The sequence below is a fragment of the Eurosta solidaginis genome, chromosome 5 (assembly GCF_040869045.1).
Source record: "Eurosta solidaginis isolate ZX-2024a chromosome 5, ASM4086904v1, whole genome shotgun sequence".
NCBI classification, from domain to species: domain Eukaryota; kingdom Metazoa; phylum Arthropoda; class Insecta; order Diptera; family Tephritidae; genus Eurosta; species Eurosta solidaginis.
In genome coordinates this window covers 210,206,981-210,231,947 of record NC_090323.1, presented here as the reverse complement: position 1 = coordinate 210,231,947, position 24,967 = coordinate 210,206,981, and the positions used below count along the sequence as shown (strand labels likewise).

General features: G+C 36.6%; 1 protein-coding gene across 1 annotated transcript; it reads right to left on the bottom strand.

Moving 5' to 3' along the window:
- Positions 1-231: 231 nt before the first annotated feature.
- Positions 232-3,372, bottom strand: LOC137233556 (transcription factor kayak). The gene has a single exon (XM_067756647.1). The coding sequence runs from the start codon at positions 3,087-3,089 to the stop codon at positions 1,680-1,682; it is 1,410 nt and encodes a 469-aa protein (XP_067612748.1). The 5' UTR covers positions 3,090-3,372; the 3' UTR covers positions 232-1,679.
- Positions 3,373-24,967: the final 21,595 nt, after the last annotated feature.

Sequence of the window (24,967 nt, the reverse complement as noted above, 5' to 3'; positions counted from 1 at the left end):
TGCTGCCAAGTTTTACAAGTTTTGAGTTTTTTCTATTTATTTATAGTTTTTTTTTTCGTTTTTCTTTTTAATTTTTTTTTCTTTTTCTTTTCTTAAATTTATTTATTTTTCTTAATTTTTTTTTTCTTGGCAATTATTTTGACTGTTAGCATAGTTAAATATATGTATGTATGCATACATTGTGCTTTTCGAACTATTTAATAGTTGAATAATCTCAATTCTTTGTTTCTTTACAAGAAATCATTTGAACTTTTTAGTGCTTTTCTTTACATCGTTTTTTAGTCGAGTTTAGTAGATAAAAATAATTAATTCTTAATTTAAAATTTTCAAGCTTCCGCAATTATCGTAAAAACAAAAAATTTATTCAAAATTGAAGAAGTTTTTAAGTTTTTATTTAGTTTACTAAATCTACCACAGTTTGTAATTTCATTAAGTGCTTAATAAAGTTATTTAGTTTTTTCTCACAGTGTTTTTTTTTGTATTTGTTTGTTTTTATTAAATAAGCTCACAATTAGTATTATATAATTTTTCATAATTTTTTTTTTGGGTTTAATTCGCTATTAAAGTATTTTTTTTTTACAAATTTCCATCTTAAAGATTACTGAAATTAACTACAGCCAAAATTTGAAAACGTCAAGCACTCAAGTCAAGTTGTTTTTGATTTGATATCCAAACATTTTTAAATTTTTTGTAAGCAAGCACCAAGAAATAGCTTAAAACCCATATATGTAATACTACTATATTGCTACAATAGGCTAGGTACATTCCCAAACATCAGAGTGCCGATGTATTGCTGTTTAAACGTTTTTGTTTTTGTATTAAATAATCGAATGTACCTAAATTTAAAATTTTTCTTGTCACAATTATGATGCTACAATCACAAAAATTTTATAGGCTGTCATGTTTTGATTTCGAATTCAAAACACATTTTGAGAATTTTCTATTATCAATATAGGAGTATTACATATATGTTAAAACCCAATTTTGTGTTCTTAAAGCATAAAATTTTCATTCAGAATTTTATAAAAGCTGAAATTCTTAAGCATACACATTTTTTGGTCTTCAATTTGATTTAATATTTGAAAATTTTAAACTTAAAATTTTGGAAATTTCCTTTTAATTTTTATTTCCAATTTAAATATTTAAATTCTTTTTTTTTATTTCACAAGCGATTTTTATGTACTTCTATGGAATTTGAGTGCACGAAAGTTTACAGATATTTTTTTTCCTTTTTTTCAATTTTTTTTTTATTGTTTATATACTAATCATATCAAGCTAACTTACCAGTTTTTCAACTCTTGATCATTACATTTCGAATATAAAATTCGAGGCACAACATTTTATAAGAAGTCTTCTTCCAAAGCTTTCTAAGACAAATTTTATTACTCCAGCTTCTCAATCTACTATATATGTACTATATAAACGCAAATATTTGGCTAAATTAAAAACGTAAAACAAGAATTTTTTTACAAGATTTTATTATATTTAATACATTAGTCTTTTTGCTTTAAAAGTGACAAATTTTTAACTTTCTCAAAGCTACGATTTGCCTACAACTAAAATACATAACTACTTATGTCATTAATCAGCCTCTTTTGCGATACGTCTGCGTTATTTGTCCTTGCATATATTTTATCAACATATCCTACAACTACTTTTACCACACTGCTGTCAGCACTCTAATGCATCGCATATGGCGAGCAAACTGTGTAGCGTGGCACACGCGAATACAAACCAGACATACCCTTCATATAAACATAATGCACTGGCGGTCTTAATATGCTCTGTTGCTTCTTCTCTTTCTTTGCTTTGTTGCTTGTGCTAGCGGTGCTGCTTTTGGATGAGTTGCAGCCACTACCGCTACCACTACAACCGCTACCGCTACTGCTATTGCTGCCACTGCTACTGCTACGGCTATCGTTTGATGAGGATGACGACGACGAAAGCGATAATGTATTTGGTAAACTATGCTTTTTAGTGTTGTGGCACTTCTTACGGCCGCCGCCATTTAAATGTTCCGTTACGTCATCACATTCTTTCGGTTTCGCATCCTTGAAGCAACGCAACGGTGTGCTGCTGCATGATAGCGAACGCATTGATGTGCTGCTAGCCAAATGATTTAACATACGCGTTACGGAAGAGGCAATCGATAAACGACTTAAATGTATACGCTTATGTGTTGTTGTTGCTGTTGTTGTTGCAGTTAAATTTTGTTGTTTTTGCTCAACATGCTGTTGTTGTCGACGCTGATGTTGCTTCAAATCATGTTTTTTAATTTTATGCTGTTGCTGTTGAAGTTGCAATTTCTGTTTTTGTTTTTGCTGCTTGCAACATTCACCTTCATCTAATGAGCATGCATCAGCATCATCTTCAGCCTCATCACTACTGCTATTTGTGCAATCTGTATTATGTCCAAAGTTATTACAACTATGCGCTACATTAGCATCGGATGCGTGATGTTGATGTTGTTGATATACTTTATGTGAAAAATCTACATCATCCCCTTCATCATCACCATTATAGATATCAATCAAACAATCAACATCAAATGAACAAAATGCTGGTGAATATGTTAATGAATCGCTTAACGCTGTAGACGAGAGCGTATTACGTGAGGTATGTTGTGAATGATGTGGTTTATGATAATTTGTTAGATCGATGTTTGAGCCAGTCAAATGGAAACCCGTTTGTGAGCCACGTTCATAACTAAGCGAAAATGAGTCTGTTGATGAGCTTGGTAAATCATCTTGACTATTATACATGTAGTTTTGTTGTATCTGTTGTTGTTGCTGTTGCTTTTGTTGACTGCTACTAGTTTGGCGTGTATTGTGTTGTAAAAAATGGCAGCCCAAATGTTTGCCAATACAATTGAAAAAACTGCGTGATGCCTTTTGATCGCGTGATGTTTTAGATTTTGATGATTTGATATGACTTAGTGGACAATCGGAGGCATAGGAAGCGTGCTTGTGCTCGTTGTTTATGGGTGATGATGGTGTTGTGGCACCATTTCTTATAACGGGCACTAATATTGGTTTGGTGGCAGCAGCCGTTAATGGCTTACTGTGTTTTTCCGCTGTGATGTTATTCATGTTCTTTGTTTGATTTGATTTATTGTAAATTTTTATTTCGAGACACAATTTTTTCGAAAAAGTTCGTTTTTGTTTTTCTTTTAAAAGATTCACTTTTTTCACAAGTATAAATAACACTTGCTGTTCTTTGTTGTTGTAATTGTCTTTTGCACTTTTTGGTTTGTTTTCCAAAAGTCTTTCTCGTAATAATATTCAAATTTTAAAAATATATATTTTTTGAATATCAACGTTTTATCTCATTTAACTCAAACGTTTTTGTTTTGCTTTCACATATTTAAACAAATATTAAAATTTTTTTCTTTAACGAGTTTTTAATTTTTATTCTCAAATTTCAACGATTTTCAAATTCTCAACTTTATTTATCATTTATATATATTTTTCCGCAAACTTTCTGCCTTTTACTGAATGTAAAGTCAGCTATGAAGCGCGTTGAACATATGCCTGCCACTAGCAATTGCAGGTGCTTTTATAGCCGCAGCTAATTCAGGGACGTATTCGTCCTTAGTTCCGCAACTTCGTTACGATGGCCAAAGCTAGCAACATATTTGCGTCGTAAGCAACCTTCGCGTAGCCGAAAAAAACAACAGCAAGCACAAGAGCTGACAACAACCTCCAAACCTGTACCATATAAACTTTTAATAGAATCGTTTTTCAAGCACATGAGCGATTGTATGCTTCCAGATAGAGCTTTGAAAACTTTGAAAATAGTAAACACACACCATACAAGCAACTCGTGCAAGCAACAAGTGTTCGTGAACTTTTCGCTCTCCTTAGAGTGTGCAACGAACGTGTTTCGTCCAAATATTCGCAGTTCATTCGCTTTTTTTTACTATCTCTTCGGATTCATACATTTTGAGCATCGCTTAATTGCGCTTATTAGTGCTTATTTCTATTGGCAGCTTCAGGGGCGACATAAGTGGCGCATTACAATACTTCAGATGTTGAAGTAGCGTAGCTGTCATCATGAACTTCTTCAAAACTACAGTAACATAACATAGTTTGACCATATAACTTGCTCGTCTTATTTCAGAAAATTTGTATGTCCATAGCAAATATGAATGGTAATGTCGAATATGCAACATTCCCGTGCTGAGAGTGTCACGTACCTGCGTTTGAATAACGTGTTGCAGGCGCGTGTTAGCGACAGTTCTTTGATTCTAAGGTGTTGATGCATTTGTTTGATAAGTGCATGTAGTACGCATGCATACAAACTTTTATTGTTGTAAGATTTTAAAATAACACGCGACCAGCATCAAATGGCAAGTTAAACTCTAGGCACAGTCAAGAATTATCCAACACTATTTGACAGTGGGCGCTGTGGAGTGCAGGAAGCGTGCTTGCTTAGCACACCAAAGGTCCAGGGCAGAAAGGACATGATCATGTAATTTTGTTTGTACATATAACCAACATAGCAGATTAAGTTTCAATAAATTCCTTTGCTCATATAACGTGGTAATTAAATTTTTGAAAGTAGAAGTAATAGTATTTAGCAGTAGAAGTGGTAGTAATGTTTATTTAAAAAAACGTATGATATTACTTAAATCGAAAACTTAAATAAAATAAGTAAGAATGTCTTAGTTCGGGTGTAACCGGACATTATATACTCTGCGTGAGTTTCCATTGTACAGTTTATGTCAGATAAATTAATTTTCTAATCCTGCTGATGCGCATTATCTAAGGAGCGTGTGGCTATTAACTAATATTTTTCATTATAAGGGAAATATGTGTACCAACTCATATATACTTCAACTCTTCTTCGTGTTACGCCTCCAAAAATATGAGATATTGCTTGGACAAAAAAAGGAGAGATGCCATGCCTATTAGGTTTTTTTTTAATTTTCCTTCTTATTATAATAACACTTTGAAAGTAAAACACCACTGATATAAAACAATGTTTTGAATAGATTTTGTTTATTACTCATCTACGAACTTTTCCAAAATCTCTTAAATAAAATTGGGCATAGTCTTTAACCGATCTAGGAAATTTTTACTAGACATGTTTCTTGAGATTTATGTATATTTTTGAGCTCTTGAAATGTTGTGTAATGCTTGAACGAAATAAGGGCGTGGCCCATAAAAAAATAAATGTTTCCCAATTTTCTTTTACAATAAAACTTGGTAAGTGAAATATCATTGATACAAAACCATTCTTCCCTTAGATTTAGTTTATTACTTTAGTCGACGACCCTTTTAAGCATCCTTTATATTAAAATGCGCGTGTTCTATAAAAGCTTCCATTTTTACTAGAATTATTTCCTGCTATAAGGAAAGTATATATTACCAATCTTTTTACGATCCGTTAATTTTTCTTCAAGTTATGGCTTCCGAAACATAAAAAATTGCTTAGTCCTAAAAGAGGCGGTGTGATTATTTAAATCGTATTGGGCCTTAATTCTATACGTGGACGCCTTTTCGAGATATCGCAATAAGGGTGGACCAGGGGTGACTCTAGAATATGTTTGTACGATATGGGTATCAAATTAAAAGTATTAATGAGAGTTTTTAAAGGGAGTAGCCCTTAGTTGTATATATGAAGGCGTTTTCGAGACATCGACCCAAATGTGGACCAGGGTGACCCAGAACATCTTCTGTCGGTTACCGCTAATTTATTTATATATGTCATACCACGAACAGTATTCCTGCCAAGATTCCAAGGGCTTTTGATTTCGCCCTGCAGAACTTTTTCATATTCTTCTACTTAATATGGTAGGTGTCACACCCCTTTTACAAAGTTTTTTCTAAAGTTATATTTTGCGTCAATAAACCAATCCAATTACCATGTTTCATCTCTTTTTTCATATTTGGTACAGAATTATGGCATTTTTTTAATTTTTCGTAATTTTCGATATCGGAAAAGTGGGCGTGGTTGTAGTGCGATTTCGTTCATTTTAAATAGCGATCTGAAATGAGCGCCCAGGAACCTGCATACCAAATTTCATCACGATACCTCAAAATTTACTCAAGTTATCGTATTTGCAGACGGACAGACAGACGGACGGACGGACATGGCTAAATGAATTTCTTTTTTTACCCAGTTCATTATGATATATAGGTCTATATCTATCTCGATTAATTTATGCCGTTACGGATTACCGTTATGCGAACAAAGTTAATATACTCTGTGAGCTCTGCTCAGCTGAGTATAAATAGTATAGCGAATGATATCAAGTATAGCACATCATCAGGCCCGTCGAGAGGGGGTGATTGGAGGGATTACCCCCGGCCCTGGGTTTCTGAAGGTCCCGCGACTTAGAGGTACTAAGACATTTTTTTTTTCAGGACAGTCTTTAGTTGTTCCATGTACCACTTTTAAGCCGAATTTCAAAAGCAACGAATATCTGCATTTCGTTTTAGTATTATTAGTGAAGTGTGAAAAATATAAATCTATATATATAAACAGAAAGGCTAAAATGTGTGTTAGTTGGTCGCCGGTGTTTGAAGCAATGCGTCGGTCGATTTTGTTCAAACTTTCATACAAGTTGCGTATACCTCAGGCAGTGGTTATTACAAAAGCTTGGTTGCGATCGACGTACAGGGTCTCGAGATATAGGCCGAAACGTGGACCCGGCTACCACTAGAATTTGTGGGTAATATGGGTATCAAATGAAAGCTGTTGCTGGGAGCTCTAAAGTAATTTTCATTGTGATATTCGATTTAGTCGAATCAACCTGGAAAACTGATATATGCTTGCGTAGCCGAAACAAAGACATGAATTAATAATACCATCATACCTATTTATATACGTCCTATTCAATTTGCCTGAAATTTGGTATATAAATTTGCCTATAGTAGTATTTACGACCCTTTTTTCCGGGAGGTAGACCAGAGACGGACTGGGACTGTGACTCGGAGTGGGACTGGGACTCGGAGTGGGACTGAGACTGGGACTGGAGCAATATACATACCGCCCTCTGGGACAGGCAATAACGGATGAAGGAGAATGAGAAGAACTTGAGAGAAGAGAGAAGGAGTCTGAGAAAGTGATAACATGAGGCGAAGATGGATATAGATGAAGCGAAAAAGATGGAAGGAGAAGTGAATGCAAGAATTAGGAAAAAGTGAAGAGGGGGCGGGCAGAGTTAGATGGAAAAAGCTTATTAAACTGTATGCAGATAGGCCAAATTTAGGGCAGAGCAACGTCTGCCGGGTCTGCTAGTATATATATATATATATATATATCTTATAACTTTAAACGAGCAATTCTTGTATATTTGTATATTCGTATATTTGTATGTTTGTATAGCCGAACGATTTCGGGAACGGCTCCACCGATTTAAATGAAATTTGGCACAGATATAATGTATCACATTCTACGACTTTCTACCTAGGTGATGCCACTCAGTATGTTTCACAAGGTTGCCACCTATTCGAAATTAAAATAAATTGCATGAGATATGCCGATATGGGTATCAAACGAAAGGTACTTCACTCCCAATTACAATAGGGACATTTTTGAGTAGGGTTGCCATTTAGGGTTGGGGTAGTTAGACGAATTAGTACTATACTTACTCATATCTTATTACTTTAAACGAGCAATTCTTGTTTGTTTGTATAGCCGAACGATTTCGGGAACGGCTCAAACGATTTAAATGAAATTTGGCACAGATATAACGTATCACCTTCTAAGACTTTCTACCTAGGTGTTGCCACTCAGAATGTTTCACAAGGTTGCCACCTATTCGAAATTAAAAAAAAATTACATGAGATATGCCGACATGGGCATCAAACGAAAGGTATTTCACTCCGAATTACAATAGGGACATTTTTAAGTAGGGTCGTCATTTATGCTTGCCACCTTTTCGAAATTTAAAAAAAATTGCATAAGATATGCCGATATGGGTATCAAACGAAAGGTATTTCACTCCGTATTACAATAGGGACATTTTTGAGTAGGATTGCCAGCACTTTTGGTTAGGGTTGCCATTTAGGGTTGCCACCTATTCGAAATAAAAACAAGTAAGGAAGGTTAAGTTCGGGTGTAACCGAACATTACATACTCAGTTGAGAGCTATGGTGACAACATAAAGGAAAATAACCATGTAGGAAAATGAGCCGAGGGAAACCCTGGAATGTGTTTGTATGACATGTGTATCAAATGAAAGGCATTAAAGAGTATTTTATGAGGGAGGGGCCATAGTTCTATAGGTGGACGCCATTTAGGAATATAGCTATAAAGGTGGACCAGGGTTGACTCTAGAATGCGTTTGTACGATATGGGTATCAAATGAAAGGTATTAATGAGTATTTTAAAAGGGCGTGGACCTAAGTTCTATAGATGGACGCCTTTTCGAGATATCGCCGTAAAGATGGACCAGGGGTGACTCTAGAATGCGTTTGTACGATATGGGTATCAAATGAAAGGTGTTAATGAGCATTTTAAAAGGGAGTAATCCTTAGTTCCATAGGTGGACGCCGTTTCGAGATATCGCCATAAAGGTGGACCAGGGGTGACCCTAGAATTTGTTTGCACAATATGGGCATCAAACGAAAGGTGTTAATGAGTATTTTAAAAGGGAGTGGGCCTTAGTTCTATAGGTGGACGCCGTTTCGAGATATCGCCATAAAGGTGGGCCAGGGGTGACTCTAGAATTCGTTTGTGCAATATGGGTATCAAACGAAAGGAGTTAATGAGTATTTTAAGAGGGAGTGGGCCTTGGTTCTATAGGTGGACGCATTTTCGAGGTATCACAATAAAGGTGGACCAGGGGTGACTCTAGACTTTGTTTGTACGATATGGGTATCAAATGAAAGGTGTTAATGAGTATTTTTAAAAGGGAGTGGGCCTTCGTTTTATAGGTGTTCGCCTTTTCGAGATATCGCCATAAAGGTGGACCAGGGGTGATTCTAGAATTCGTTTGTGCAATATGGGTATCAAACGAAAGGAGTTAATGAGTATTGTAAGAGGGAGTGGGCCTTAGTTCTATAGGTGGACGCCTTTTTGAGATATCGCCATAAAGATGGACCAGGTGTGACCCTAGAATGCGTTTGTACGATATGGGTATCAAATGAAAGGTGTTAATGAGTATTTTAAGAGGGAGTGGGCCTTGGTTCTATAGGTGGACGCATTTTCGAGGTATCACAATAAAGGTGGACCAGGGGTGACTCTAGACTTTGTTTGTACGATATGGGTATCAAATGAAAGGTGTTAATGAGTATTTTTAAAAGGGAGTGGGCCTTCGTTTTATAGGTGTTCGCCTTTTCGAAATATCGCCATAAAGGTGGACCAGGGGTGACTCTAGAATGAGTTTGTACGATATGGGTATCAAATTAAAGGTATTAATGAGAGTTTTAAAAGGGAGTGGTGGTAGTTGTATATGTGAAGGCGTTTTCCAGATATCGACCACCATGTGGACCAGGGTGACCCAGAACATCATCTGTTGGATACCGCTAATTTATTTATATATGTAATACCTGCCAAGATTTTAAGGGTTTTTTATTTCGCCCTGCAGAACTTTTTCATTTTCTTCTACTTAATATGGTAGGTGTCACAACCATTTTATAAAGTTTTTTCTAAAGCTATATTTCGTGTCAATAAAACAATCCAATTACCTTACCATATTTTATCCCTTTTTTCGTATTTGGTATAGAATTATGGCATTTTTTTCATTTTTCGCAATTTTCGATATCGAAAAAGTGGGCGTGGTCATAGTCGGATTTCGTTCATTTTCCATACCAAGATAAAGTGGGTTCAGATAAGTACGTGAACTGAGTTTAGTAAAGATATATCGATTTTTGCTCAAGTTATCGTGTTAACGGCCATGCGGAAGGACAGACGGACGACTGTGTATAAAAACTGCGCGTGGCATCAACCGATTCCGCCCATTTTCACAGAAAACAGTTAACGTCATAAAATCTAAGCCCCTACAAAATTTCAAAAGGATTGGTTATTTTTTGTTCGACTTATGGCGGTAAAAGTATCCTAGACAAATTAAATGAAAAAGGGCGGAGCCACGCCCATTTTTAAATTTTCTTTTATTTTTGTATTTTGTTGCACCATATCATTACTGGAGTTGAATCTAGACATAGTTTACTTATATACTGTAAAGATATTAAATTTTATGTTAAAATTTTACTTTAAAAAAAAAATTTTTTTAAAGTGGGCGTGGTCCTTCTCCGATTTTGCTAATTTTTATTAAGCGTACATATAGTAATAAGAGTAACGTTCCTGCCAAATTTCATCATGATATGTTCAACGACTGCCAAATTACAGCTTGCAAAATTTTTAAATTACCTTCTTTTAAAAGTGGGCGGTGCCACGCCCATTGTCCAAAATTTTACTAATTTTCTATTTTGCGTCATAATTTCAACTTATCTACCAAGTTTCGTTGCTTTATCGGTCTTTTGTCATGAATTATCGCACTTTTTCGGTTTTTCGAAATTTTCGATAAAGTGGGCGTGGTTATAGTCCGATATCGTTCATTTTAAATAGCGATCTGAGATGAGTGCTCAGGAACCTACATACCAAATTTCATCAAGATACCTCAAAATTTACTCAAGTGATCGTGTTAACGGACGGACGGACGGACGGACGGACATGGCTCAATCAAATTTTTTTTCGATCCTGATTATTTTGATATATGGAAGTCTATATCTATCTCGATTCCTTTATATATGTACAACCAACCGTTATCCAATCAAACTTAATATACTCTGTGAGCTCTGCTCAACTGAGTATAAAAAAACGCATGAGATATGCCGATATGGGTATCAAACGAAAGGTATTGCACTACGCATTGCAATAGGAACATTTTTGAGCAGGGTTGCCATTTAGGGTTGCCACTTATTCGAAATTAACAAAAAATTGCATGAGATATGCCGATATGGGTATCAAAGGAAAGGTATTGCACTACGCATTACAATAGGGACATTTTTGCGTAGGGTTGCCATTCAGAGTTGGGATAGTTAGACGAAATAGTACTCTACTTACTCATATTCTAATAAAGCTTTAAAGGAGAACATTAAAGTTAAAAATCACTGTAAAAAATCTTACACATGATTCGACTTAAATTTCTTAATTCCACACAAGCTAATAAATTTGAAATGCAATATCAAGTCACCGTGGCAAGTTCTAGCAAAATATATTTAAATGCATATTTTTGGCAACTGTTGAGTTTATTGGAGTAGACCTGAATTCATCAATTTTTATGCGTGGTATGCTATATATAGCTCTTTCAAGAGTGAAGCGACCAACTAATTTAAAAGTACTGCTTCCAGAGGAAAACCGCAACCGTACACGGAACATGGTGTGAAAGGAGGTCTTGATTTAGAAATTTTACTTTTGTAATGAATAAAACAAACAATATAGATAACAGTTTCACAGTTTCTTGATAAATAAAGTTAAAATCAAAAAATCTGATCAATATATCGAACTCCAACCGCAAAATAGACCTAAATAACTTAGTTCTCGATTTCATTAATTGTCATATAGGATGGAATTACCCATTTCAAATTCTTTATTCCAGTTAATTTTGGGGTTAGTGTTTGATATGTTTTTAACATCTATTTTTAAGGAAATCAAATATTGGTAAGTAAAAATATATAATGTATGTACATATAAAAAATGTAGAGTTTGATTAATGATGAGATGTAGAAGAAAATATGTTATGCGGCATATTCGAAGCTTGCCGAGCAAAGCTCGGTCGCCCAGGTACTATATATATAAAGTCGGCCAAATTTCAATACGATATTTCAATATTTATTCAAGTTATAGTTATCACAGTCAGACAGATGGACAGGCGGACGGACCGAGGTTTTTGATATATGGAATTCTATATTTATCTCGATTTGTTAATGCTGTTACGATAAACCGCTATATTACCAAAGTTATAATACTCTGTGCGAAAAGCTCCTGGTACATACACATTACTGCTATTAATCCTGACACCCCTGCGGAAATAATCATTTAGGTCATTTAAGTACAAAGAAAATAGAACTAAGCCCAAAATACAGCCTTGACGAACACCGTGATTAAAAGGAAAAGTTTGCAACAGATTGTCATTAAACAAATCTTTGCAAGACGTCTTTATGTATAATTTAGTAAGAATTTCAATATTTTGAGTTAAAAGACCGTGTGAGGCTAGTGGGTAAAAGAGCACGGTACGGCGATTCGTATCGAAAACACACGAAAAATCTACAAAAAAGGCAAACTTTTTTAATGCGTGAAAAATTAAGGCGAATAATGCTTGGAAGTATGTACATCTATCGTCGAATAGCCTCTGCAAAACCTCACCCAAGTATTTATTTAAAAGGCCAGACAAGATTTTACAACCAGTGTCTAATAGGGACAGACCTCGTAATTTTTAATAATATTAAAGTCAACTTTTTTTAAAAGGGCAATCAAAATAGAGGAACTGAAAGAGGTAGGAATCTGCTTTCTTAGATATATGAAATTTAGAAGCTCAATTCTTTGAGAAAACGTTTAGGGGAAAACTTGTAAAAAATGTTTGATAGTGTCGGGGTGAACTTGACTCCAGGCACACACTTCACATATCGTCTATGGCAAATTTAATTATATATATAACTAGCAGACCCGTCAGACGTTGTTCTGCCCTATCTCCATACATTTTAATAAGCTTTTGCCGTATAACTCTGCCCCCCCCTACACACTTTTTCTTAATCCTTTTATTCACTCCTCCCTCCGTATTTTCGCTTCATCTATCTTTATTTTCGTCTCACTCTATCTCTTTCTCAGTCTCCTTCTCTCTTTTCTCTTCTCTAAAGTTTTTCCCATTCTTCTTCATCCCTTATTGCAGGCAAATCGAATAGGACGTATGCATAGTTTTGTGGGTATTATTAATGTCTTTATTTTGGCTTCGCATGCACATTTAGCAGTTCTGCCAGGTTAATGCAGCTAAATCGAATATCACAAAGCTCTCAGCAACAACTTTCATTTGATATCCATATTACACACACATTCTAGGGGTATCCGGGTCCAGGTTTTGCCCATATCTTGAGACCCTAGTCACCCAGCGGTATAAAAATTATTCTGTACTAAAGCACTCATCAACAGCTTCAATTTGATACCCGTAATGTAAAAACACATCCTAGTGTTACCCTGATGCACGTTTTGGCCTATATCTCGAGACCCTTCACAAATAGGTATGAAAACTACCCTGTACTAAAGCACTCATCAACAGCCTTCATTTGTTATCCATATTGTATAAACACTTTCTAGGGGTACCCGGGTCCACGTTTTGGCCTCAATCCCGAGACCCTAGTCACCAATAGGTATGAAAACTACCCTGTACTAAGGCACTCATCAACAGCTTTCATTCGTTATCCATTCTAGCGGTACCCGCGTCCACGTTTTCGCTTATATCTCGAGACCCTAGTTACCCGCGGGTACGAAAAATACCACGTATCAAAGTACTCATGAACAGCTTACATTCGATACCCATATTGTACAAACATATCCCAGGATTACCCAGGTCCACGTTTTGATCTCAATACCCTATCCAGAATGGGACAAAAATTAGCCTATGTCTGTCTCCTGGTTCTAAGCTACCCCTCCACCAATTTTCAGCCAAATATGTTCATCCGTTACTTCCTCTTCAATCACTCTTTATATATTAAAAAAAGCGCATCAAAATCCGTTGCGTATTTTTAATGGTTTAAGCATTCAAAGGGACATAGGGACAGAAAAGGCGACTTTGTTTTATACTATGTAGTGATGTACATCCATACATACCTATAAACCTACGCCCGAAGTTAAATAACGCAGCGAATGCTATATATGTACGTATGTATGTGTCGCATCAAGCCTCACTCAAAAGCAATTAGCGCGGACAGTTCACAGCGAACAAACACACATACGCATTTTTTGATAAAAATGTTACTTTTGTTTACACAATTTGGCTGATATAAGAAAGGAGTCAAGTATTTTTTTTTGATGCAGATCGAAGGTAGATATTTCAAAATTTTACTGAAAAATAGAATTTTTCAAATCCATCCATCCGTTAATGAGTTATAGCTGTGTAAACAAAAATTTTATGATTTTTTACTACATTTTGGCAATTTGCCACGCCCCTATAATATATACCTTCAAATTATATTAACTGTACCATCTCACGTAGCTAAGCTTTCAAATGCAAAAACCCTTTTTAAAATCGGAGCATTCTGTGTGAAGTTATGTGCATACTTGGCATTTAGGACTTTATTTTATAAGATTTATAGATTGACTGTTGAGTATGTTTTCGGCGTGGACGTGGTATCGAGCGGCAGCGTACAACTTTCTAACAGAAATTATAGTTGTGATGGATAAGAGGATGCAATGAATATCTGATCGGAAGAGCGAGTCAGACGTATCAAAATTATTACAGTGCTTAATTAAATCCTCGCTCAAACAACGGAAAGGTACAAACAACAACAGTACTCCCCATTAGGGAGAGAAATGAAATGCTCAAGAAACAGCTATTGTTGAATACCCAGAAACCTGGCCATTCTAACGAACATCTGATTGAAGAGGCGCTACTTCTCAGGGACATAAAATGGCATTTCTGCAAGCATTATGATAATATACGGCCCATGAGAGCTCAGCCGTATGTAGAAGAAAAGCACAAAGAGATCCTTAGTAATATCCACAAAAAGGCGTAGGACATATTTGTCAGGAAACGTAAGAGAGGAAAGCAGTCTCCCCATAGAAACGCGCGTCAGTCTTCGATCTAGTTACTGTAGTTTGTTAAAATTTTACCTATTCCAAATCAACCCCGATACACATAATATGTATTCGCTTGCAGCGTGTTCATACGTGACACCAATCATCTTTTCAGTTGCAATGTGGAGGCAACGCCTCTTAACAATCTTTTCTCTCTGGTTCACCCCGTTGAAACTACAAGTATCCTCCTTAGAGGATATTGATGACAATTTGAAAATTTTATACAAGGTAAAAAAATTGGCACAAAGGGCAGCTATCAGCAGGGTCTTCTTTAGGTTTGCAGTTTCTTCCAGTGAGTAACCTTCAGGTTTGGCGATCATACCGGGGACGAACAGTATGCAAGCGACCGGCCAATTGCTTTTTAAAAAGGTGATGAGCGTAGCTTTACCGCATCTGAGGACCCAGCCATATGAAGCAGAAGAGCTAAAAGAGGTTACCTTTGATATCCACAAAAAGACGTCGAAACTGTACGACAGGAATTGTCCGACGAACCTCGTTCTTAAAGTCAAATACTTTGAACCCACAGAAAAGGAAGGCTACCTTGCCAATGCTTCTAACACCCATTTTTCTGTGGTCTACCACTGCTGAAGCTGCAAGTTTCTTTGCACTCCCGTTAGAGGATATTGATAATAATTTGCGAGTAGTCGCACCTATTGGATGGGGTGAAGCACTGCTACAATAACAACAACATGTGCTTTAGCGTGTTCCAAACCCGTTTTGGGTCATTAAATAATGAGTTATCACATATTTCGACATTAACATATCTAAAACCCAATTTCCTCATTATATCTTTGAACGTATTAATTAAGCATGCGGACATATAACCAATTTTACATAATAACTCTATGTTTAAGTGTTCACGGAAGATTTCGAAATTAGTAGATTTGTATGTATGTACATCTAACGTGAGCTATTCAAAGTAATTCTAAACCAAATACAAATAATTTACAAAACATCACATGAATATGACAACGTCAGGAATCGTGCAAAGGTAGCTCACGATCCATTCACGTACCCGTACACACATGCAGATTCACACACATACATACATACATACAGACGGATACGCTAAAGGAAGTTTCTGTTTACCATTACAGTATAAAAATTTCTATAATTTTTTTATTGAGTACGAGAAATTCAAAAAATGACGCACGAAACTCACGTGCAGTGGCAAATAACCAAAACAAACCGAGAAAATACAAAACAAAGTTGGTAGGTGTGAAAGTCTCAAAGTCATAGCAAATACCACGTAAAATTGGTATAATAATGGCTGTGGCAATAGTCACGTTGTAAATAAGAATAGTGAAACAGTAAAGAACACAAACTATATATATATATCTGCTGCATATAGACGTACATACGTATGCATGTAAGTGCATATATTGTGGAAAGTTTAAAAATGTCTGACACACCACCGGAAGCTGCGTTTTGCGATTTCATTAAGACTGAAATTGAAAAGTTATCGAACATGACTGATGTGCTAATGATCGGTGATTTTAATATTAATTGGCTGGAGAATTCTTCATATAAGAGGCAACTAATGCAAGTTTTCGAAGATAACGCGTTTAAGCAAATATGTTTCTGCTACTTCCGCAACCCTAATTGAATATATTGTTACAAATGCGCTCATAGCAATAGCAGAAATTTTACTGAACATAAAATAAGTGATCGCGAAGCGATTGGTATAGAAATTGGTAGCAACAATAACCCGCATAAAAAGGAGGATAAAATTATATCGCAAAAAGAATAAGATTTAGTAGGAGAATAATTGCTAACGTCTTCAGCCAGGATAACGTAAACTGCATTCATTCTTACGATAACTTCGAGAAAAAGGCAAAAATGTTTAGTGAACACAATAAAGATGCGTTGCGTAAAATGTCAAAAAATAAGATCATAAATAATGTTACGAATGTTGGCGGCACTAAGGGGTACTACCATCTCTAGGCCGATGGTAAGCATTGACGTGAATTCACATCAATAATTCAATCATTATGTCTACACATACGAGTGCACGCGGCGGAGAAGCAACGCACAAGCACATGCAGATATCCTATCTGAGATGCTCCCAAAAGTATGCAATTGTAATTGTGTAAGTGTCGCTCACAAATACACGCATATGAGAAGCTACATGTATACGTGCATCTGTAGTTATAATTATATGGCGGTAACTAAGTAAATTCTGGAAGCGCCTAGAAGATGCCACGAGGAAATCACAGAGTATAAAAGCACCAGCGGTAGAGGCGCTAGAAGCAGTTTTCATTTAAGCACGCTATCTGTCGAGCAATAGTTCAGTCAGTTTGGTTATTAAGCAATCTAGTTGAAGAGTATAAGTGTTATTGTGAAGTACTTTAATAAAGGTCATTTTTCCATTATTCAATACTGGAGTTATTTATTCAACAGTTTAGCGATACGAACGTTAGCAGAAGATTGCAAATAAGAGGATTTGCAAGTAAATTCGTTACAATAGTAATGAAATCAGATGTGAGTGGTTTAACACATCATTACGTGAAGTGAATTATAAGAAAATTAATTGCTATAAACGCGCTGTATGGACAAAGAATCCGTCTGATTGGGCTGAACATAAAAAAGTAAGGAATTAATACTCATTAAAATTAGATAGAGAGAAAAACAAATACATATATTGAGAAAAAAATTCAGCAGTGCAAAGATCAAAAGTCAATGTGGCAAAAAATAAAAGAATTGGTATTAAAAAAAGATTATAAAGAAATACAAAAAGTAGTAACGGAAAAGTACGAGATAGCGAATCAACTTAATAGTTTTTTGTGGACAGCATTAAAGCTATTAATGAAGCTATACCAGCAATACATTTTGTTAATTGGGCACAAACACCAAAGGAAAGTTTCAGTTTCCAATTCAGAAAAAAACGTTATGTGAGCTCAAAAGTTATATTCTAAGTATGAAAAAAAAGAAAGATTTCAATGGTCTCTCAGTGCCTATACTATTGCAGGCGTTTGAATTTGTAGGACCAATAATGGTTGCGCTGAGTAATGAATCATTCACGAAAGGCATTTTCCCAGAAAATTGGAAAGAGTCCGAAGTTGTTCCAATAGAGAAAGTAAAGAACGCGATCAAACCAAAAGATCTTCGACCAATTAATATATTGATAATGGAAAGTAGAATCATTGAAACAATTTTTCATGGGCAACTAGTGCAATATTTTGAAAGAAATGAGTTATTCTCTGAATATCAATCTGGCTTCAGAAAAAAACATAGCTGTGAAATACTCATAAATTTAATGATTCGCAGATGGAAAAAACATGTTGATAGAAAAAAAAAACAAAAGCAGCAGTATTTCTCGATTTTCAAAGAGCGTTTGAAATTTTGGATAGAGGAATATTAATAAAAAAAAAACTGCAACAATACGGAATATCCGGACCGGAGCTTCAATGGTTTGAAAGGCAGATATCAACCGACTAAGGTGGGCGAATGTGTGGCCGATACTATTTCGGCAAACTTTGGTGTGTCACAAGGCTTTACATAAGTGCATTATTACTTAAAATTTACGTTAACGATATCGAAAAAGTCTTGCAGAATTCAAATGCACATATATTTGTTCGCTGGTGATACGTTATTATATTGTGGCGAATATGAGTGACACTAAGTGATCCTCACATCCCTAGTCTGATGCTAAGTAAATGAAGTCACAACAACAATAAAGCAGACAGTCACTTGTATCTACATAAACGAATCAATCATTATGTCTACACATATGTACGTATACGCAGCTGAGAAGCAACGCACGGCCACATACATATATCTGAGATACTTCCGAAAGAAAGTATGCAATGAGAGAAGCTATAAAATCGTGCAATTGTAGTTACAGCTGAGAAATTTGATAGCTGATGGCCAACTAGAAGATTCTGGAATTGGAACCACCTAGAAGATGCGAACGAGGAAATCAGAGAGTATAGAGGGCAACAAGAGTCGCGGTCCAATAATTCAGTTTCGATTAAGCACGCTATCTGTCGGGCAATAGTAGAGTTATTTATTGTGAAGTACTTTAATAAAGGCCATTTTGCATTATTAAAAGTTGGAGTTATTTATTCAACAGTTTAGTGATTCGGACGTTAGCAGAACATTTGAAATAAGAGGATTTGCAAGTAAATTCGTTACAATTGGTGCCAGAAGTGGGATTGTTGAATAAATTCCAGAGGACAATAGGGACATGGCAAAGTTCAGTGAATTGAAGATCCAGCAACTGAAGAAGGAGTTGGAGAGCTGTCGATTGAATACAACCGGCATTAAAGTCGAACTTCAGGCATGACTAGGAGAGGCAATTGAAGCAGAAGGAATTAACGTGGAAGAGTATGTCTTTCATCTGATGTCGACGAGACAACAACAAAAATTGAAGAGAAAAACGAAACATCGCAGACAGTTACGAGCACAGACTTGAACATGATATAGGCTGCAATAACTGCTCAAACATCGACAGTGGCATCTCAGCTGGAATCGCAGGAGACACGTTTAACATCCAAGATGGAAGCACAGGAGGCACGCATTTCAGAAATGTCGTCACTAATGTCACCTCAACTGGAATCGCAGCAGATACGCATAGGTTGTCGAAGCAGCAAACAAATCAGCACTGAACATACTTGTACGAAAAGCCCTGGCTATGACAAAACAAGATGGACGTATTCCGGTACGAGTACTCAATGAGTTCAAGTCACCACTCAAACTGACCAAAGGAGCTATTTTGGGAAGATGACAAGAGGCTGAAATAGTTATTAACTGTGAATAGCTCCAGGAACACGTTTCAGCTGGTAATACTGATCTTTCAAATGACATCACGGCATTGACGCAGGGGCTAGTGGAAGCTTATCAGAGTAAGGCAAAACAACTGCTCCTAAAGTACGCGAACAGATTTGACCAGGATGGTTCCAAACCAGGCCGCACCAATATTGTGAAACATCAAATTGACACTGGAGATGCGAAGCCGATCCGTCAAGCTCCACGTAGTATTCCACTGGCGAAGCGGGAAGTTGTTAATCAAATTATACAAGAAATGAGCGACAGCGGCGTCATCGAACCATCAGCTAGTCCATGGATCTCACCGGTAGTACTTGTAAAGAAGAAGGATGGAAAGATGGTTATGCGTGGACTACCGGAAGTTGAATGACGTAACGAAAAAGGATAGCTACCCATTGCCAAGAATGGACGACACTCTGGACTCGCTCTCTGGTACGAAATGATTTTCTACGCTGGACTTAAAAAGCGGCTACTGGCAAGTTGAGGTGAAGGAGGAAGATAAAGAGAAAACAGCCTTCAGTGTCGGTGATGGTCTTTGGCAATTTACAGAGATGCCTTTTGGACTTTGTAATGCACTAGCTACTTTTGAGAGACTCATGGACCAGGTACTGAAACGACTACATTGGAAAACATGCTTGGTGTACCTGGACGACATCATCGTATTGGGCAAGAACTTTGATGAAAATCTTAAGAATTTGGAGGAAGTTTTCCAGAGAATAGCTGGCGCTGGTCTGAAGTTAAGTCCCAAAAAGTGTACGTTGTTTAAAAAGGAAGTAAATTATTTGGGTCACAAGGTAACGACAGAGGGCATCTGCACTGCGAACGAAAAGATAGAGGCTGTAAAGGATTGGCCAAGACCACATAACCTACATGAATTGAGAAGTTTCCTTGGGCTGTGCACATATTACCGCCAATTTGTACCAAATTTTTCCATCGTAGCCCATAGCCTCCATGAGCTTACAAGAAAAAATAAAGCTTTTGAATGGAAGAAGGAGCAAGAAGTGGCTTTCCAAACATTGAAGGAGCGTTTGTGCACTACGCCAATGTTAGCATATCCAATTCCAGGAGCAACATTTATTCTAGATACAGATGCGAGTGGATACGCTATAGGAGGCGTATTATCACAACTGGTCAATGGACAGGAGAAGGTAGTTGCATGCATACTATAGCCGTTCGATTGGAAAAGCAGAGAGGAACTATTGCGTTACACGAAGAGAGCTATTGGCATTGGTAGAGTGCATTAAACATTTTCACAAATACCTCTAAGGCCAGCGATTCCGCGTCAGGACAGATCGCGCAGCGTTGAAATGGCTTCTGCAGTTCCGTAATCCGGAAGGACAATTGGTACGGTGGATCGAACTGCTACAAAGCTATGACTTTTCCATTGAGCATCGGAAAGGTAGTACCCATGGGAATGCCGATGCAATGTCACGAAGACCATGTAGTTTGGAATACAAGCACTGTTCAAAGGCCGAGGCTAAAGAAGACATTATAGATGTCCGGCTAATAACTATAATGTGTACGGATGAATGGGACAAGGAACAATTAAGAAAGTGTCAGCTAGAATATACAGATCTGTCACATGTTGCGCAAGGGCTCGAACGAAACGAAAGACCAAACAGAGAAGAGATGTCAGCAGAGAGTCCCATTGCGAAGTCATATTGGGCACAGTGGAACAGTTTAGAATTGATATCCGGTTGCCCTCATCGAGTATGGGAGAGTGAGGATGGTAAATGCAAGAAGAAATTGATAGTTGTTCCCAGAAAGAGGATTCATGACGTGCTCAGCGAGTTGCATACTGGTCCAAGTGGAGGTCATCTTGGAATCACGAATACGCTCGAGAAAGTTAAGCAGAGCTTCTATTGGGTTGGTTGCCGTCAGTCGGTCACCGAATTAATTGCCAACTGCGAGGTTTGCAACAGAGCGAAAGGGCCCAAAACACGAAGTCATGGCCAGATGAAGCAGTATATTTCAGGTGCATCATTTGAAGGGATCGCCATTGATGTCACAGGTCCATCTTCTACTAGCAACCGCGGAAACAAATACGTACTGGTGGTTATGGATTATTTCAGTAAATGGCCAGAGGTATACCCAATCCCAAACCAAGAAGCAAAAACAGTAGCAGAAGTGGTTACAAACGATTGGGTAGCAAGGTATGGTGTACCAATGGAGTTACATTCTGACCAAGGCAAGAATTTCGAATCAGCTCTGTTCCAGGAAATGTGTAAATCATTGGGCATTCGGAAAACACGGACAACTGCATTGCATCCTCAGTCCGATGGTATGGTGGAACGTTTCAATAGTACATTGGAGGACCATTTAAGGAAAGTAGTAGACAAGTACCATAAGGACTGGGATATACACATATCATTATTCTTGATGGCCTACCGATCGGCAGTACATGAGACAACGCGCCAAACTCCCGCAAAGGTAATTTTTGGCAATGGCCTTCGACTGCCAGCTGATTTGAAGTATGGGATAGATGCAGATGCGGAGAGAAATGTCAAGAAATCCACTGGTGTCTTGGAAGAAGAGGTGAGAGAGATACACGATCTGTTAAGGCAACAAGCAAAGATTATGAGTGACAAGATGAAAGTGAGGTACGATAAAGCAATTAATTCGGAAGGGTTTCAGGAAGGAGATTTGGTGCTGTTATACAACCCACAACGAAAAAAAGGTTTGTCCCCGAAATTGCAGTGTAATTGGGAAGACCAATACAAAGTTGTAAAATGGATCAACGATGTGGTGTACCGCATACAAACCATAGGCAAACCACGAACCAAAATGAAAGTGGTTCATTTGGAAAGGCTGGCAGCGTTTAGATTGAGAGATTTGTCTGATCGGGACGATCAGACTAAGGTGGAGGGCAGTGTGACGAATATCAGTGACACTAAGTGATACTGACGTCCCTAGTCTGATACTAAGTAAATGAAGTCACAACATCAATAAAGCAGACATTCACTTGTATCTACATAAACGAATCAATCGTTATGTCTACACATATGTACGTACACGCAGCTGAGAAGCAACGCACGGCCACATGCATATATCTGAGATACTCCCGAAAGTATGCAATGAGAGAAGCTATAAACTCGTGCAATTGTAGTTACAGCTGAGGAATTCGATAGCTGATGGCCAACTAGTAGATTCTGGAATTGGAAGCGCCTAGAAGGTGCGAACGAGGAAATCAGAGAGTATAAAAGGCAACAACAATCGAGGCCCAATAGTTCAGTTTCGATTAAGCACGCTATCTGTCGGGCAATAGTAGAGTTATTTATTGCGAAGTACTTTAATAAAGGCCATTTTGCATTATTAAATGTTGGAGTTATTTATTCAACAGTTTAGTGATTCGGACGTTAGCAGAACATTTGAAATAAGAGGATTTGCAAGTATATTCGGTACAATATATCAGCTAATTCAGGTGATGAGTGTACAGATAAATTTAATGCAGATATTATCAGAGTTGAAAGTTATTTAAAAATGAATAAACTAAAAATTAATGTAAGGAAGACAAAATGGATGATGGTTAATGGTAGATCCAAAAAAATATTTCTATAAATAGTGAATATATAGAGAGAGTAGACCAAATTAAGTATCGAGGAGTTATTATTGATGATAAACTTAAGTTTAATTTGCATATAGATTATGTTTGCAAAAAAATATCTAAAAAGATTAATTTCTTTAAAAGAATACGGAAACAAGTTTCAACTATATATGCAATAAATATTTACAACACGATCGTTAAACCACATTTTGAATATTGTTCCACTATCATTTTCTTAAGCACAATGTCAAGTATAGACAGAATGCAAAAACTCCAAAAAAAAGCTATGAGATCTCTTCTTAAATGTAGTGTAATGACATAGATCTCAACGCTTCTTGAAACGCTGAAATGGATGTCTGTAAATCAGCGAGTTATGTTTAACGCGTTATGTTTTATGTTTAAAATTAAATATAATATTTTCCCAAGATATTTAACTTCCGAGATATGTTAAGTAGCTGATATACAGATATACAACCATATCACCTTAGGAGCAATAAAGCAACTAGCTTAATTAATTCATTGCCGATGGAAATAAAATCTGAATATAATATGTATATATTTAAGATAAAAGTGATTATGAATTACTACATTTAATTTGTTTATTTTTTTAAAGTACCTAAATTGCTAAATAAATAAAATCTACTACTACTACTACCAATGAACTAAGTATGTATGTAGGTATGTATGTATGTGTGCAATTTACAGTGGCTACTGTGAAAATTTATGTACAACGTGCTCGCAATTTGTTAATTTCTGTTAATTCTTGCTTGAATAATGAAAAAATCTTCAAATAATCATTGATTAAATCCCAGCGGTTGAACAAGAAATGGTAAAAGGATTTCATCTTATTTTGCTGCTGTTGTTGGAGAAAAAGGAGCGTTTCACTTTGTCTAGTCAACACGTTTTTATATTATGCTATTTTAGTAAGTTACAATCAAGATAATGTTGATATAAGATGGTTGGGATTCAAAGATCCTCTTGTTCGGATCACATAGTGGTGGGATTGTTCATACTCGCATATCAGGTTTTGGACTGGTTAGGAAAGTATATCACCGTATACCAACCGAAGTTTCTGATGTGTAAACATGTTGTTTTTGTATAGTTGTTGCAGTGCTTCACCCCATCCATTAGGTGTAAGTGCTTACAAATTGTCATAAGGAGGGTACGTGAATGGATCGTGAGCTACCATTGCACGATTCCTGACGTTGTCATATTCATGTGATGTTTTGTAAATTATTTGTGTTTGGTTTAGAATTACTTTGAATAGCTCACGTTAGATGTACAGACATAGAAATCTACTAATTTTGAAATCTTTCGTGAACACTTAAACATATAGCTATTATGTAAAATTGGTTATATGTTCGCATGCTTAATTAATACGTTCAAATATATAATGAGGAAATTGGGTTTTAGATATGTTAATGTCGAAATATGTGATAACTCATTATTTAATGACCCAAAGCGAGTTTGGAACACGCTAAAGCACATGTTGTTGTTATTGTAGCAGTGCTTCACCCCATCCAATAGGTGCGACTACTCGCAAATTATTATCAAAATCCTCTAACGGGAGTGCAAAGAAACTTGCAGCTTCAGCAGTGGTGGACCAGAGAAAAATGGGTGTTAGAAGCATTGGCAAGGTAGCCTTCCTCAGAACTTAACCGCACTGGAACAATATACTACAAAAGCTTGCAATTACTGGCATATGCTGATGACATTGATATCATCGGCCTAAACACCCGCGCTGTTAGTTCTGCTTACTCCAAACTGGAAAAAGAAGCGGTGAAGATGGATTTGATGGTGAATGAGGACAAAACGAAGAACCTGCTGTCATTGCGCAAAGAGTCAGCGCATATGCGCCTTGACAACCACGCTACTGTTGGCAGTCATAAAATCGAAATAGTAAAAGACTTCGTT